The 16,061-nt window shown below is 39.8% G+C and overlaps 1 protein-coding gene across 5 annotated transcripts in view; it reads right to left on the reverse strand.

The window, feature by feature from the left end:
- Window positions 1-6,429: 6,429 nt before the first annotated feature.
- The window catches only part of LOC113068075 (protein PRRC2B-like), a 28,977-nt gene continuing 19,345 nt past the window's right edge, over window positions 6,430-16,061 (reverse strand). For 3 of the 5 annotated variants that reach the window (XM_026240655.1, XM_026240654.1, XM_026240653.1), the window contains exons 16-30: window positions 15,863-16,032; window positions 15,307-15,422; window positions 15,030-15,171; window positions 14,874-14,950; window positions 14,501-14,782; window positions 14,306-14,407; window positions 11,281-11,473; window positions 11,094-11,188; window positions 10,611-10,735; window positions 9,972-10,212; window positions 9,679-9,825; window positions 9,507-9,586; window positions 9,070-9,151; window positions 8,774-8,983; window positions 6,430-8,169 (exon numbers count right to left, since the gene is read on the reverse strand). In XM_026240655.1, coding sequence (XP_026096440.1) covers window positions 8,044-8,169; window positions 8,774-8,983; window positions 9,070-9,151; window positions 9,507-9,586; window positions 9,679-9,825; window positions 9,972-10,212; window positions 10,611-10,735; window positions 11,094-11,188; window positions 11,281-11,473; window positions 14,306-14,407; window positions 14,501-14,782; window positions 14,874-14,950; window positions 15,030-15,171; window positions 15,307-15,422; window positions 15,863-16,032 — 2,188 coding nt within the window. In that variant the 3' untranslated portion in view covers window positions 6,430-8,043. Of the gene's footprint in view, window positions 8,170-8,749; window positions 8,984-9,069; window positions 9,152-9,506; window positions 9,587-9,678; window positions 9,826-9,971; window positions 10,213-10,610; window positions 10,736-11,093; window positions 11,189-11,280; window positions 11,474-14,305; window positions 14,408-14,500; window positions 14,783-14,873; window positions 14,951-15,029; window positions 15,172-15,306; window positions 15,423-15,862; window positions 16,033-16,061 lie in introns of all 5 variants that reach the window. The other 2 variants (XM_026240657.1, XM_026240652.1) reach the window with 2 other exon arrangements.

Genomic DNA, 16,061 nt, shown 5'->3' on the forward strand with positions numbered 1-16,061 from the left:
ATCTATGGGAATAACAACACAGAAGAACCATTTCTAGCAATTACAATACAAGACGTCATTTTCAAGCTGCTCCTGAATTATGAGTCACATGACATTTGCAGCAAAGAACTTTATTGAACAGTAAAAATTAGAAAGGAACAGTAATTACAATTACTTAGCTGAACAAAGAACAGGAATTGTAAAATAAAACCAAAAAATAAATAAAAACTTGCTATAGTTCAGTAACGACCGTGTTCAATCAAGTTCTTTCCTGAGGGTAACTGATTTGACAGACCTGCACAAAGACAGTGGTGTTCATCTGTAGCGTCTCCACGCGATCGGTCATCTGTGCAAGCCACTCCATGTGTTCAGAGATACACTGCTGCATATCGTCATTATTCTGAGGATCAGAAACATGCTGCTCATCCACAAACACACAACATGACTGAGACACACTGCAATGAGAACAGAGAAACAAACCCCTGATAGAGCATCTCTCAGGTCCACTGCAGATAGACGCACATGCTCCAGTTTATCAGTGTGTTCCTTGAGTCGGTCCTCCAGCTCCTGCATCATCATCAGACCTTCATCTGTCTTCTGTGGGTCTCTGCCAGACATTCCTCATGTAGACACACACACACACAGGGTCAGAGGCCGTGGATGTGGTGTAATATGAAAACTGGAGCCCCAATTTGTGTGTTCAGTTTTTAATTACTTGATTATGCTTTCAGCTGGCAATTGTACAACTGCATGCAAAATGACAAGCTATGATGCTCAGTCACCGTTTTATGGTTTTGTTATCCACAGCGGTCAAATTTGTACTATAAATGTCACCTAAATTATAAAAACCTACATCACTGCCTTTTCATTTATTTTTTTTCAGACACTAATATTAGAACAGATTAAGTTATAAAAGGTAATTAACACAGATGATGACTGCTGACATTTCAAATATAAATGGCTAAACACTTTCTCAATAAAAGAGTATTAATTATGCTTCAAAAAAGGTTTGCTAACACTTAATGCCTTTATGTAATACGCATTAAGAGCTTTATAATATAGGTTTACATTTTAATGCAAAATGCATACTTAATGCTCGTGTGTTTTAACGCATTAGCTATATTTTCTAAAAGTGTAACAATGAGTAGATTAGTATTATACAATACAATGCATTATAAGGTGCATTAAAACACATAGTTAATATATTAAAACTACTTCTATAATGCATATTTCTGACCAGATATTGCACAGATCGTGATTTAAGTTTAAACAGCCATTTTCAGCATGGATCCGGTAACACAGAGTGTGGAAGCAAACGCATTTCTGCAAAATAAAGTAAACCAAGCTTTTGTCTGTCGCTTTGTACAATCCAAAACATTTACAGCACGAGCCGAAAAATTACATTGTGAAGATTTGCTTTCAAACAAAAACTAAAATATAAGAGATGAAAAAAGAAAAGAAAAAAGAAAAAATCAAATCACGCGATAACAAGCTCAGACCTGCACCAACTCATACACAAACACACAAAGAAACTCGAGGCTGAAGAAAAATAAAGTTCAAATAGGATCCAGAAATGCTAAAACAGCTCGTCAATATGCCCGAAACTCACTGTTCAGACGGATCCACTATTTTTGTTCCGTGAATGTGCTGTAGCTCTGGAGCTCACGGGAAAAATTCACGGAATGCACTCACTGAGCCACGTCACCGGGCCACCGACTACAATCCACACACACACACACACACACACACACACACGAACGAGCCAACCCTCCCGGTGTTGATAAGATCTTTGTTTTGTCTGTCATATATAACGGCAAGTGCATCTCAGTATAGCCTACGCTTTTGTAAACTTACAGCTTTATGAGCGATTAATTTTTTTCCTGTTGTTTAATACATTTGACCACAATCTCATGCTACAAACAATAAGGCACTATATGCACATACGATATTTCAAACGTACTTTCATTACACGGTTCTCTTTGAAATACAATTCTTGGGCAATCCAAATCAGATAAACATTTAAAACTGAATCTAATCTAATTCCAGTCACATGTGTTTTATTAACTCAGTCCTCTCTAGATTACAATTCGCCAGCAAAATGATCACTTTAATCCTCATATGAGATACCCTACTAGCCGATGTTTTCCAGCGAAAAGCATCACTCAAATAGGAAAACATTGCTACAAGCTTACCATTGTGAATCGGGCTAAGGTTGTGAGATAGATTTGAACACTGACTGGTTATGTACTTGCTCAAAAACTGATTGATAATTTTCAGTTCATTTTTAACAAAATATATAAATAATAAAAAAAAGTTAGGGACTGCAGCTTTAATTTTTAAGTGGTCTGTTTTTAAAATATTATCCCCTACTCCAGGGGCGTCCAATCCTGCTCCTGGAGGTCCATCTTTCCAGCAGTTTAGCTTAAACACAGTTCTAGTGATCTCAAGGCCTTGATTAAAGTGTTCAAGTCGGTTTAATCGGAAAGTGGCCCTCCAGGTGCAGGATAGGGACCCCTGTCCTACCCAGTGCACAATAACTTGTTGATTTATTTCTTAGACCAAGTTTTTTTGCAGTATTTAGCAACCCTTCACTTACAGTTTAAACAATAATAATAATAATAATAATAAAAGCTCCTAGTGTGAGGGAAGAGTTCAGAAGTGAGGGGAAAGTCTACACAAAAGCCAAGCTGTTGCACTGCTGGCGTCCCGAGTTCGAATCCCAACTCAAGGACCTTTCCTGATCCCGCCCCATCATCGTTCTGCTTCTTCGGTTCCTGCTAGTTCTGAACTGTCCTTTTGTAATAAAGGCGATAATGGCAAAATTAAATATAAAAAAAGTGAGGGGAAGGAGAGCAGCACATGTGTGCCATCTGAACAGCATCTGCAGTCACCGAGGGAGGTTTTCAATCCTATCCAGAGCACTTGGATCTGAGAGCCTGGCCCATTTAAATGCAAATGACTGACTTATCAAATAATTGTGAAGACTTAAATTTTTCAATGGATTAGGTATGGATCTTAATCTGCAGGATGGTGGGCCTCCAGGACTGGAGCTACACAGCACTGCAGTAGTGCAGCATCCTTAAGCGTATAATAACCTACCTAACCTGGAATAACCTACCTAACATTGTTCAGGAGGCAGACACACTCTTGCAGTTTAATCTAGATTAAAGACCCATCTCTTTAACCTGGCTTTCACAACACACTAAAACACTAATATGCTTCTAATATCCAAATCCATTAAATGATTTTTAGGCTGCAATAATTAGGTAAACTGGAACCGGGAACACTTTGCATAACACCCGATGTACTTCCTACATCATTAGAAGAATGGCATCTACGCTAATATTCGTCCATTTCTCTCTTATTCCGAAGTCATCATAGCCACCAGATCCAGTCTGTATCCAGATCAGAGGGTCACTGCAGTCACCCGGATCCAGTACATATCCAGACCAGATGGTGGATCAGCACCTAGAAAGGACCTCTACATCCCAGAAAGACAGCGGAGACCAGGACTAGACAACTAGAGCCCCAGATACAGATCCCCTGTAAAGACCTTGTCTCAGACGACCATCCGGAAAAGACCACAGGAAATAATGAAAGAAACATTATTTTCTGTAAATTTGCTTTGTAACGATTAATATTGTAAAAAGCGCTATAAAAATAAACTTGAATTGAAAAGGAACGAGTTGAGTCCTCAGCACAATCGGACTTTGCTGCAGCCTGGAATTGAACTGCTGGTTTCGTCTGGTCAGAGGAAAACTGGTTAAAGGGCTATATACAGGTGCATCTTAAATTAGAATGTCATGGAAAAGTTCATTTATTTCAGTAATTCAACTCAAATTGTGAAACTTGTGTATTAAATAAATCCAGTGCACACAGACTTAAGTGTTTAAGTGTTAGGTTCTTTTAATTGTGATGGTTTTGGCTCACATTTAACAAAAACCCACCAATTCACTCTCTCAACAAATCAGAATATGGTGACATGCCAATCAGTTTATCAACTCAAAACACCTGCAAAGGTTTCCTGAGCCTTCAAAATGGTCTCTCAGTTTGGTTCACTAGGCTACACAATCATGAGAAAGACTGATGATCTGAGAGTTGTCCAGAAAACAAGCATTGATGATTGACACCCTTCACAGGGAGGGTAAGCCACAAACATTGCCAGAGAAGCTGGCTGTTCACAGAGTGCTTTATCCAAGCATGTTAAAGTTGAGTGGAAAGAAAAAGTGTGGAAGAAAAAAAAAAAAAAAGTGCACTTTCTAGCTGGATTTGGCACCTACCCACACTGCCAAAAGCACCAAAAGTTGGTTAAAATGACCATGGTGCTGGTGTGCTTGACTGGCCAGCAAACTCACCAGACCTGAACCCTATAGAGAATCTATGGGGGAAAAAAGCAGATGAGCTGAAGGCCACTGTCAAAGAAACCTGGGCTTCCATACCACCTCAGCAGTGCCACAACCTGATCACCTCCATGCCACGCTGAATTGAGGCAGTAATTAAAGCAAAAGGAGCTCCTACCAAGTATTGAGTACATGTACAGTAAATTAACATACTTTCCAGAAGGCAAAACAATTCACTAAATGTTTTTATTGATCTTATTTAGTATTCTAATTTGTTGAGAGAAAATTGGTGGGTTTTTGTTGAATGTGAGCCAAAACCATCACAATTAAAAGAACCAAAGACTTAAACTACTTCAGTCTGTGTGCACTGAATTTATTTAATACACGTGTTTCACAATTTGAGTTTAATTACTGAAATAAATGAACTTTTCAATGACATTATAAATGAATGAGATGCGCCTGTAAATAAAGGTGACTTGACATGAAATTTGGAGCTATGCCTTCAGAAACGCTAGAAAACCACAGGCAGGAATTTGATTAGGGATGGAACTTTACTCCAAAAATGGCTCTACAGGAGGGGAGTTGCACTCCCCTGTAATAGGGTTTCTAATGCTGCCTTCAATGTGCCATTGGAATTCTCATAAATACAACTTCATTAGTCTTATTTACAACTGGGAAACAGATCATTTTGATATTTGAGCTCCTGAGTTGACGGCCCATAAACTTTAAACATGGTGGAGGAGAGGAACATTTTATTAGCTTTTTCCACAACATCTCTTGCATTTACAGTCATTTACAGTAATTTATAAATCACCATTTGATGCGAATCGTTTGTAATCGAAAATGTAACCATATTCGTGACCAAAATTTAGGAATCCTTAGAAAGCTGAATATCTAGATAGTGCTGTGAATGTTAATAAGGCTACCAATGAATTGGACACTACATTTTACTCAAAACCTGTTGGTTCTCAACTAAATATCTTCTATACCGATTGATTTAAATTATTTGTCCTCAATAAATAGTCAAGAATTACTCATGAGAAGGTTTTCTTAATTCCTGTTCTTTCCAAGAACAAAACACTTAAAAAAAAAAAAAGTGGGAAGCAGGAGGTTTCCGAAAGCATGTGAAGGCACCCTAAGGTAGTGTTTCACAACTGTATTCGCAGGAATATCTCTTATTTGGCCCACCGATTTCGACTTAGGAGTGGAATCAGGTGTTTGATCAAGAAGAGTTCAGAAATGTGTACTATTGGTGTGCCTCCAGACTACTACAAAACTACTCCAGACTACTACAAAAAAAAAGCAAAAAAAAAAAAAAAAGCAGTGCATCCCATAATGAGACACTTCATTTAATACTATTGGAGAACTGGGTTAAATAAAATCAATATTTTTTAAAAACTATTGTTTTTGCTGTTCGATGACATTGGTGTTTGGTGTTGATGACTTGGCATTATCAAACTTGCACTCACTAGCTTTTGGTTTATGCTGCAAAACCTTGAGTTATACTAGGATTTTTCTGTTATTTCAAGAGCAAAAACGAACTGTTAATACAATTGATATCAGATTTGATTTCTGATGTGAAATGTTCAATGCCTGAAAGTAAACTGACTTGCAGTGAAAGCGACTTTAAATGTCAACCCTTCAAGTTGTTACTATATTGACAGTACAAAAGAGCCTATTATACCTTACTGCATAATTACAAGCAGTTGGAATTAATTTTTGCAAATCAGTTAAAACATTTTCAATGCAGTGATTAAAAACTCAATGTGTACGTGCCCACTAAAAATGTTAAAAGAAAAACTGCAGTTTGGCTATGTATTGTTAAATTGGTCATTAACGTCATTCTTTGTGTTCATTTAGTAAAAAGGCTTAATTTTTCTTTATTTTTTTCAGTATTTACCTTTAGCCATTTCTCAATGTGCATTTAAAAGAGTGGAAAAAAACATCTAGATGCAGTAACCTTGTTTTTCATTTGACATGACTTAAATGCTTAAATTGGCCTCATTAAAAACTGCACATGGGTAACGGGAATACAAACAATGATTCCTTTTCAAAAAAAGCACAATCTGCTTTATTTCTCTCTTGAGATCATTTCCAATAAAAGGGCAAATATTATCACACATTTAATAGGATAAACAACACTGAGTGATAAATATCTGCAGGGAAAACAGACCCTTAAATGTAAAAGAAAAGGGAGTAAATTCATTGCTGGCCCTTTAAATACAGGTCTAACAAAAGCAAAAGGGATAATGAGTCTGTACAGATATGCAGTAATCAACAGAAAGCAATGTTACCGCTGAAGGTGACGCGATTCAACAGCGCCAATGAACACCCAAACAAATAAACCTCTGAAATAACCATGAGCACTGCAGAAATCATTTTTTAAAAAGGCATTGCAAATGTCCAACAGTTCACCCAAAAGGAAAAGAAGAGGTTGCATTTGCAAACGTGCTGATGGTTATAACTCTGTACAGTTTTAGTATAACGAAGCACCTTCAAAACCAACATTTTCTGTGCCCTTCATAATTACAGTCATGATCCCAGTGAGACCACAGAGATGGCAACATTTCCAACACAAGCACGCATTCGCACACACGACGCAGGTGCATGTTTGGACCCCGATGGTTACAGATAAGCTGTCTATTGCTTGTGCAACCCTAGCACTCCTGTGTCCGACCGACAAAAACGAAACTCAAAGCTGAAGATAAAGAGTTTCTTGACCAAATCAAATAAAAATCAAACATACTGTAACATTGCCCATCAGCTCTCCAGACAGCACAACTATCCCAAATGTCCTCACATTACACGAGTGCCCATATATCCCACCCGCCCTTATCACACCAAACACAGAGCAAGCGCTTCTCAATGCTGCTGACTTTAACATGTTTATTCCACACACCACACCGCCGCCACTCAAGCATCATCATACAACACCTTTAAGGATCAAATGTTGCATTTACACAACGCATGAAAAGCAGCTGTAAAATAAGAGAAAGGTGCATGTCCTCCATTTTTGGATTGAACAATGTCCTCAAAATTGGGTTTAAAGTTTTTTTTTATTGAATAAAAGATGTTTTTTTTTTATAATAATAGCGCAAATAGGCATGATTACTATATTTATATATATATAGATATAAAAAAAAGGGGTTAAAACTCCATGGTACCCAGTAAAAATGACTTAATGCCACACACTGCAGTTCTGGAGCTTCTGTTGATCTGCATGTCAATCAAAACCTTGAGTCCAATCAGCTGGCTCAGTTTGGCAATGTGGGCGTGGAGACGTGAGCGCTGGAAGAAGAGATACGCTTCCTGTTTTTCTGTTTGCGGACTTTGATGGAAAGAGTGAGACACACCAGGGTTCGTTTGCCACTTTTGTGAACTGTAATTCTTCACTTGAAAATGTCAAATAAAATGTAAATAAATAAAGCTGATCTTGGAAAGTCTGCGCAGAAGTGTCCAAAACTATCGTGTCTATTTATATATATATAGTTTACATTTCTATATATAGATATTCATTTCTCTCTATGTGACCCGACTGATTTGTGGAGTTGGTGATCCTGTGCGTCAGTTCCAGAGTATAGTGACAGAGAGAGGGGGGGGGGGGGGGAGAGAAAGAGAGAGGGGTGAGAAGAGAAAGGAGGAGGAGGTCCTACAGACAGCTGTGTCATGTGATCATAAGGTCCATTTATTAGGCTTTGCCTTCCTCCACTTTGACTGACTGTGGTTAGATGGCTCCGGTTCGAGCAGCTTTGAGCTGTACTGAAGGCAGCTGCTCCTGGATCTTGCCGGGGATCACTGATGAGCTCTTGGCGTCGCTGACGGCCTGACGCGCGTCACGCAGAGCCTTCACCTGTACCAAAGACAAGAGACCGACTCAAAACTGGCGAAGAAACTCTCCAAAACTGGCAGTCAAAGACTTGTGGAAACAACTGCTTCAAATGTTTCTACTGTATAATACACTGAACAGTCAACACACGAGAAGGCAACATAGTCATTTTAGCATCAAATTAGCTTTTTTTTTATATATTTGTTTTTATTATAGCTTTTCATTTTCCTGTGTATTGTGTCATAAGACTGGTTTCTGTAGTTCTTCCTCAGGATGAAGCAGAAGATCACATTTATGCCAATACATTTTTAAACCAAACTTTTATTTTGGCTGGTTGTAGTGAAGAACATGCAGACTTTAGTAACATGCATCAGATTATCTAAATCACTAAACACAGGAAAATCATATAAATTCATAATTTTCTTTTAAGCTTACAGATGTATTATCTAGCCTTTATCAAGCTGCTGTATGACCCAGCTTCACTTGAGAGACACACAAACCTCCACCATTAGACAAAGCCTCATCTTTACAGATTAGTATTTTGGTTTTGATGTAAACATCATAAAGCATGACAATAAGAAGAAAGAACATAAAATGCCATTACCTATGCTCACAGTGGGTGGCTCACCTTCACACCATCCTCAGGACCCTTCACGGTTGGCTCGGGGTTGGAGGGGGGTGTGCTGTGGGGCGGATCGCGCCCGTGGTTGGGGTAAGGTGGCGAACGGATGATGATGGTCTTGTTGACTTGCATGATGGGCCGCTGGATGGGGTTGGGGAAGGGACCATTGGTGGGGGGCCTCATGTGCATGACCAAACTGCCCTGAGGAGCGGACACCTGCAGCATCAGACAGCAGATGAATGTGTTTAGCCATGTGTAACGTGTCCTCTTGGGTCAGCATTGGGGACAGAAATGAGCCGTACCTGCTGTGTGTAATGTCCTGGGAGAGAGGCGACTGCTGTAGGGGCTCCTGAGGGTTTCCCACTAGGACTGGCTGAACCGGGCCTGAGGAGAAATACCAACAACACAAGACCTCATGAGTGAACAGAGGCACTGACACACAACAGACTCAAAAGACTACATTTTAAAACATTCACAAATAGTCTTAGTTATTAAAACAGTAAATCATAGAAAAAAAACTGTTTTTAATGAGCATTTCTACTGCAGTATATAGTGTTAATCACCGTACTTATAAATCATTTCCCCTCACAAATAATTACAACTTTCAGAGCAGATTGTTCACAAATGACCACTAAATGGGGAAAAGGTTACTGTTAAATCGACAGCATTTGCACACTGGGCCCCTTTATGAGTTGCTGAATTAAATCATAAAGAGGATGACACAAACACCTCCACTCACCTGTAGGAGCCGCTGGATATTCCAGGTGAGTGGCTGGGCTTATCAGAGAACTGAAATCCCTTCATGTCCATCTGGGAATGCTGCAGAGAGAACAAGGTTTATCAGAGAGGTGTGTCAATAACACGCAGGAAGATATTTGAGGGCCGTTATTTCCTGAAGCACAGGCTCTCACCTCCCGCTGGGATCCAGGAGGCATCATGCGTCGTGGCGCTCCCACAGACAGGTTCTGGTTCTGCTGGAGCTGGATGGACTGGGGCAGGATGAGGTGCTGCTGGGCCGAGCCATAGCGCAGCTGAGATCCAGGCATGGGCATCGTCACCTGAAAAATCAGTCAGTGTACACAGCATTGAACTATAAATTCAGAATAATTCAAATTCAAACTGCATTTGAAGCTGTTGACTGCATAATAACGCCTGACCCAAATTATTTTACGTGTTGCTGTCTTATGGCTTTCACAGAACTTGCCTGAATTAGCTGGGAGTCCATGAGCTGTGACGTGCCCATCCCTGCCGCCTGATTCATGGGCCCATCGTACACCAGCGGCTGGCTGCCATTCATGGGCTGGTAGTGAGACCCGGACTGCTGTTTGACCATGTCTGACGGCTGCATGCCAGGAAATGCAGAGTACGGCCCTTTGAGAGGACCTCCACCAGAGAGCACCATGGGACTGTGCTGAGACAGGTTTGGGTGCATGTACATCGGAGACCTGTAACAGAGGAGAACATGAGAGTGCTCAGATGATCACAAAAGGTAGAGGAAGCCCAGCATTATTAGAGTGGAAAATTTCACCAGCTTAGAGCAGACTCAATGTTATTTGACAGACATATTACTTAACCAATATCATTATCTGTCTCTCTCTACACTATACTTAAACCAATTACAGTCAATCTCTACACTAATGTACAATACAGCAGAAAATGATTCTTTTTTGTCTTTGTCCATATTCTCTAGACTGCATGTCAGTGTAGAAGAAGCTATATACAGCAGTTATTGATACCAGCAGTTTGGTGTTTTAAGAGGAACTCTTGCAATGGCAAAGGACTTTGTGTAGAAATACTGAATGAAATTGAACAATAGTGACAGTGACTGAGTCGTGTGAATCACCTGAAGGGAGGGATGGAGTTGAACATCTCTTGAGACTGAGAGACAGGCAGAGCTCCTCGCAGGCCCAGCTGCGCCTGGGCCTGAAGAGATGTGTGCAGGGAGATGGGGATCTGTTGAGGGGTGGCCTGAACTCACAAAAACAAACACGGGTTATTCACATGCACATAGATCCAATGAATGAACCCTATATAGCAAACTGTATCATACTTGATACACAAGAATAAATTATCAACAAAATCTAAACAAAATTAAACATGTTCCTCCGTTAAGGAATGATCTTCACAAGCATCGAAAATATCAAATATTTTGAGGAACCTTTATTTGTTCATCTCTCAATCATCATAGTATAGCATGGCTTATGTTTTGATCATTTAAATATCATCATATTTGATGCATTTATATCGAAGGCTGTGTTTTGACACAAATTTCACAATTCGATTCTGATTCATAAGCTTGCAATTTGATTTGAGTGAAGATGCATACCTGCTGGTAACTGGGCTGCTGAGTCAAGGGCGGCACAAGACGCGGCTGACTCTGGAACACATGACCGTCCAGATACAGAGGAGGGATATGACTGCCTGTGATACACACACAGATCACAAAAGTTTTTAGAGCCATGCATTGCCACCGCATGCAACACACAGTCTGAGAGAACGATTGGACAGCTGACCTTGCATGGAGACAGAAGGAGCAACAGATGCCACGGGCATGGGTGGCATGGACACTCCGCCAAAGGAGCTGTAGCTGACGCCGCTGGAGGAGCCCACGCTACAGGTGGGCTGAGCGCCGGAGCCCGCACCGCCCGGGGAGCCCTGCTCCGGGAGAGCCTGAGAGTTCTCCCACGCCTTACGAGCCGACTCCATCTGAGAGCACAGAGAAACATGCTGGTGAGAGACAAGTCTTCGGAAATGACAGTGAAGATAACATGACCTGTGCTTCAGCTGCTCAGGTTCTAGCACATTGTCATACCTGCCAACCTTGAAGAAATTTTATGAGTACTACAACAGCTTTTTTTTTTGTAGTGCATCAGTAAAAGTCTCTTTGTAACAAATGCTGCCTTTGGAGGCAATCATGACTTTTCTTGTCACCAGAGAACTAAACATGTCTGTGCTCATATTAATAGATTATTAATAATATTGAAAAGAGCGGAGACTTTTTTTTTTTCTTTTTTTTCAGGGGAATAAATTGAAAGAACAGCATTGTGTTACATTTGTTACAGTTACATTTATTTGTTACATTTATATTATTTACATCAAGCTTTTGAATGGTATAGTATTGCATATTGTTATTGAAACTTCATAATGTTTCACTTGATTATACATTTAGTCAGGATTTATAGTTTGGAAAAAGTCTAACTAGTAAAATGTTTACACGTTATGTGAAAACTAGTACAAGTATATAAATAAATAAAAAGAGACTTACTCACGTTTATGATCTCTGCTGAATAACGTGCTTCATTCTTTTTTCTGAGGAAATCCAAATCTCAAATACTCAAATCACATTTGGGGGTGAATTATATCTTATTCCTCTCATCGCGAAGCAAACAGTAAAATAAAAATAAAAACTTTATTTAACATTAGAATCTGAATAGAGCGTTCAGCGCGGGGGCGTGGCCGAATTAGAAGATAATGAAGGGAGATGTGAAAAACGGCGTTGTTTTCATATGGATTACTTTATCACAGAATATTTGTTCGGCAGCACTTGTTTAGTTTAAAAGTAGACATGTCATGCTTTCTATAGATATCTCTCTCATGTCTCTACGTTGAGTATTCATGGAGTTACACTTCATTTTAATGACGTGTTTGTAAATGAAGATCAGCGCAGACGAAGGCTGCAGACAGCACCTTGTTTGTTATCTTTATTTTGTTAGTGCACAAATTTTGTTATTATGTCTGTATACAAATAAAAGTAGACCCTTTACAGATTCGATTTTGCTCTTATCTGTACGATCAAAACTGAAAGTGTAATTTAAGTTATTTTAGGAGTTATCAGGAGAAAATGAATCATAACGCGTATCAGCGTTAATAGACTCCAGAGGGTTGAACAGAACAATTCAAAACGAAAGAAAACAGACTGCTCTCTGCTTATGTAACATTAATCCGTATGAAATGTGCATTTCTCTGGCGCGTTCACTACTGCGAAGATCGCGAGACAGCATCGTCAACTTTATCTTTGCAGTCGACACGACATTGATACCGAAAACACTTGTTTATTAATAATTATATTCGTTAAATATTCATAATCATTACTTTTGCCGGTTCTTTGTGACAGCTTTTAGGTGCGTTATTGGCAGCGCCACCCTTGTTAGCCTAACTTACATGAACAGAACTGAGCTCATCACAGCTGGACTGCTTGTTATGATGTCAAGGTCATTTTTAATGTCCATTAATTCAATTAGGCTAAACATAGCCTAACTGTTACCTTTATCTTACGTTAATCAGCACCTGGCCTGTCTCAAACCTTCTAGATTTCAAGCCATTCCACCACTTTTCTAATTCTTCTAACTGCAAACTAAGCTTGTGGATAGGAGGGGCAGGTGGGCGGCGGGTTAACATGCAGCACTCTGATTGGCCGAAAGGAATGTATGATATTATTTCTTCTGTTGAACACAATTAGGGATGTGCCGGTATTAGTTTTGGTAACGAATGGTTCCCGGGCAAATTCCAAATGGAAGTAATCATCCCTATCCCCTTGGAATAGGGACTTTGGAGAGAGCAGGGCACGTGTGTGCCATTAAGCAGTCATTAGGAATGCACTTTAGAATAGGTGCGACAAAATTTCCTCATCTTCAGCTGGGATCACGTCCGTCAGCAGATGTTGCCGTTTTACTGTCATAAATGTCTTTTTATTGTTGTTTGCATAGCAGTTGCAAATAAACATACATTTTAAATAAAAAAAAAAGTTTTTAAAATATGCTATATATATATATATATATATATATAATTTTTCAAAATATCTTTTGTGTTTAACAAAAGAAAAAAACAATATACGTTTTGGAAAATCTCTGAAGGTATGTAAAATAATGACAATTGTTATTGCTGGGTGTACTATTCCTTAAAAAAGGTAGCATGTTAATATTTAGCTTGCAAACATTGTAACATTAAGCTAGCACGTTTTACGATGCTGCTAAGGTTTTTTTTTTTTTTTTGCTAGAAATTGCTAGACACTATACCATATTACTAACATTTTAACAAAGTAAACATGTTTTAAAATTCATGTTTAAGCAAGTTATTAACAAAAATGTTTTATTGAAGTTAACATGTTTTGACATTTTGCTAGTATGTTTTACCAAACTGGTCATATGTTTTACCATATTGCTAAAGTGTCAAAATGTTTAGTTCAACAAACTGTTAAAACATGAAGCTAACATGTTTTAACATATCCATTTGATTTAAAATATTGTTAGCATGTTTTAACATCTTACTAACAACTGATTATGGTGCAAGCATGTTTTGCCATATTGCTAGCATGTTTTAGCAGAATAACATTTTACCATACTGCTTAACATGAGTCTAGAATGAAAAATTACAGCAACATGCTAGCAATGATCAACAGGTTTTAATCGCTGTCTGCGATGGGCAGACAGAATGTGTCTCTCGCAAATTCCAAGAAACAAAATGAAGTATCTGGAAGAACCCTTAAGGTCAGTGATGGAGAGTCTTCAACCCAATCAATGACGTGTCAGTAAGCAATACCTTGAGAGTGAGGTCCGCAGAAGGGAAGCTGATGGGGTTGAGGTTTATTCCTTGCTGCAGGTGGTCTCTGCGGAGCATTGGGATGGCTTGAGTCAGGCCCACCTGTGCACACACATTAATAACGGTATAAATGCTCAATGCTTCTTTACACAAAGCTGACAATATAAATGCTGCGTGCAGAGCTACTGTACGCACATTCCCAGCAAGCACGTCTTGCAGCTTGGTGACGGGGTTGGACACAGGCACTGGCGTGGACCCTGGAGGAAGGCTGAAGTCAGAATCCTTTGCACTGACACCAAACTCAATAGGCGGCACAGGAATGACGTTGTCCACATGGATATCCACTCCATTGACAGGAGTGATATGTCCCTCCAGACGCTCCATGCCCTCTGAACCCTTGCGGTTCTTCAGCGAGCGCTCATTGCCAATAGGGCCTGGTTTGTGTTCTTTACTCTGCTCGGGCCCCGCATCTGAATCCTGGAGGACAGGACAGTGGAATGTTAGTCTAAGGCTCAGCTCACTGACTGAGGCTTGCAAAAACACTTGCTTAGAAAAGAACGACCTGTACCTCTGAATTGGGTTCGCTTCCTGTGTAGGAAACCTGCTTTGTCCACGAATCGCCACCTGACGACTGGACAGTCAGAGCTTCAGGAGGAAAACAAAGTCATTTAGAATCAGTCTCTTACATATTAATACACGCAATATCGAATGTTATCAGTATTACCGGTGCTGTTTGTCTCCCAGATCTCGGTTCCCAAGCTGTTGGTGGAGAGCGTCTCCTCAGGCTGTTCGATGGACATGCTGCCTTGCTTCTTGGCAAAACGGGGAGGCATTTTTGATGCAATTGTTCTATTCTTTACCGAACCCTTCAGGTGCACAAACCAACTTACTATAATATCCACTCAGGAGATGCTTCATGCAGTTAAATAACTGAAGTTATCATCTTTCTTGTTATCAGATATGGGTCTAAACATCAGGGAACAGAGGCCACGATTACTTACTGGAGGACCCTGATCCTTCCTCCTGCGATCATCATCCTGTGGGCGGCGCTGTTTTTTGGACAGAGCGTCCTGGAAAACCTCTGGACTGGGTACAGAAGCTCCTGAGTCACTCTCAACTGTGAGAAAACACAAGCAACAGCTTCTTCAGATCTAGTACGGAAGAACACCACGCAAGTCACACTTAAAAACAAATGATATCTACCATTTTTCGCGGAAAACTGTTAAATTAGGTAACTTTACAGTTCTCTTAAATTACCATCCATTAAATCCATTCACCATATTATGAGATCCTTTTGTCATGATCTTAAAAACAAAACAAAAAACAGAGACTTGAACCGTTTCTAAACGTGCTCATGAAAGGCGAATGTCCTGAAGAGCTCAACTTCAACCTTCTCCAACACTCTTGCCTGGAAATTTCTAGTAATCCTGAGGACCTTGATCAACTTGTTCAGATGTGTTTAATCAGGGTTGCATTCATTTAAAAACAACTCAGTTTATCATCCTTTATTCTGCATTGGAGAGGCACTTCTATCATAAACAACCACTTTTGACTTACTTGGGTAAGTGTTCAGGTCATATTGGCACAGTGGATCCGTCATGTCCCCCTTCATGTTTCTGGGCTTCAAGTCGTTCTCTAGGATCTTTCCTGTTGCTTCTGTGTCATTGTTTTGCTCCACATTGTACACAGATGCCGAGCTCAGGCCAGTGACTGAATCTTCTGGAACTCTGCACAAAGCGAGTTACACCACATTCAT

The sequence above is a fragment of the Carassius auratus genome, linkage group LG30F (assembly GCF_003368295.1).
Source record: "Carassius auratus strain Wakin linkage group LG30F, ASM336829v1, whole genome shotgun sequence".
NCBI lineage: Eukaryota > Metazoa > Chordata > Actinopteri > Cypriniformes > Cyprinidae > Carassius > Carassius auratus.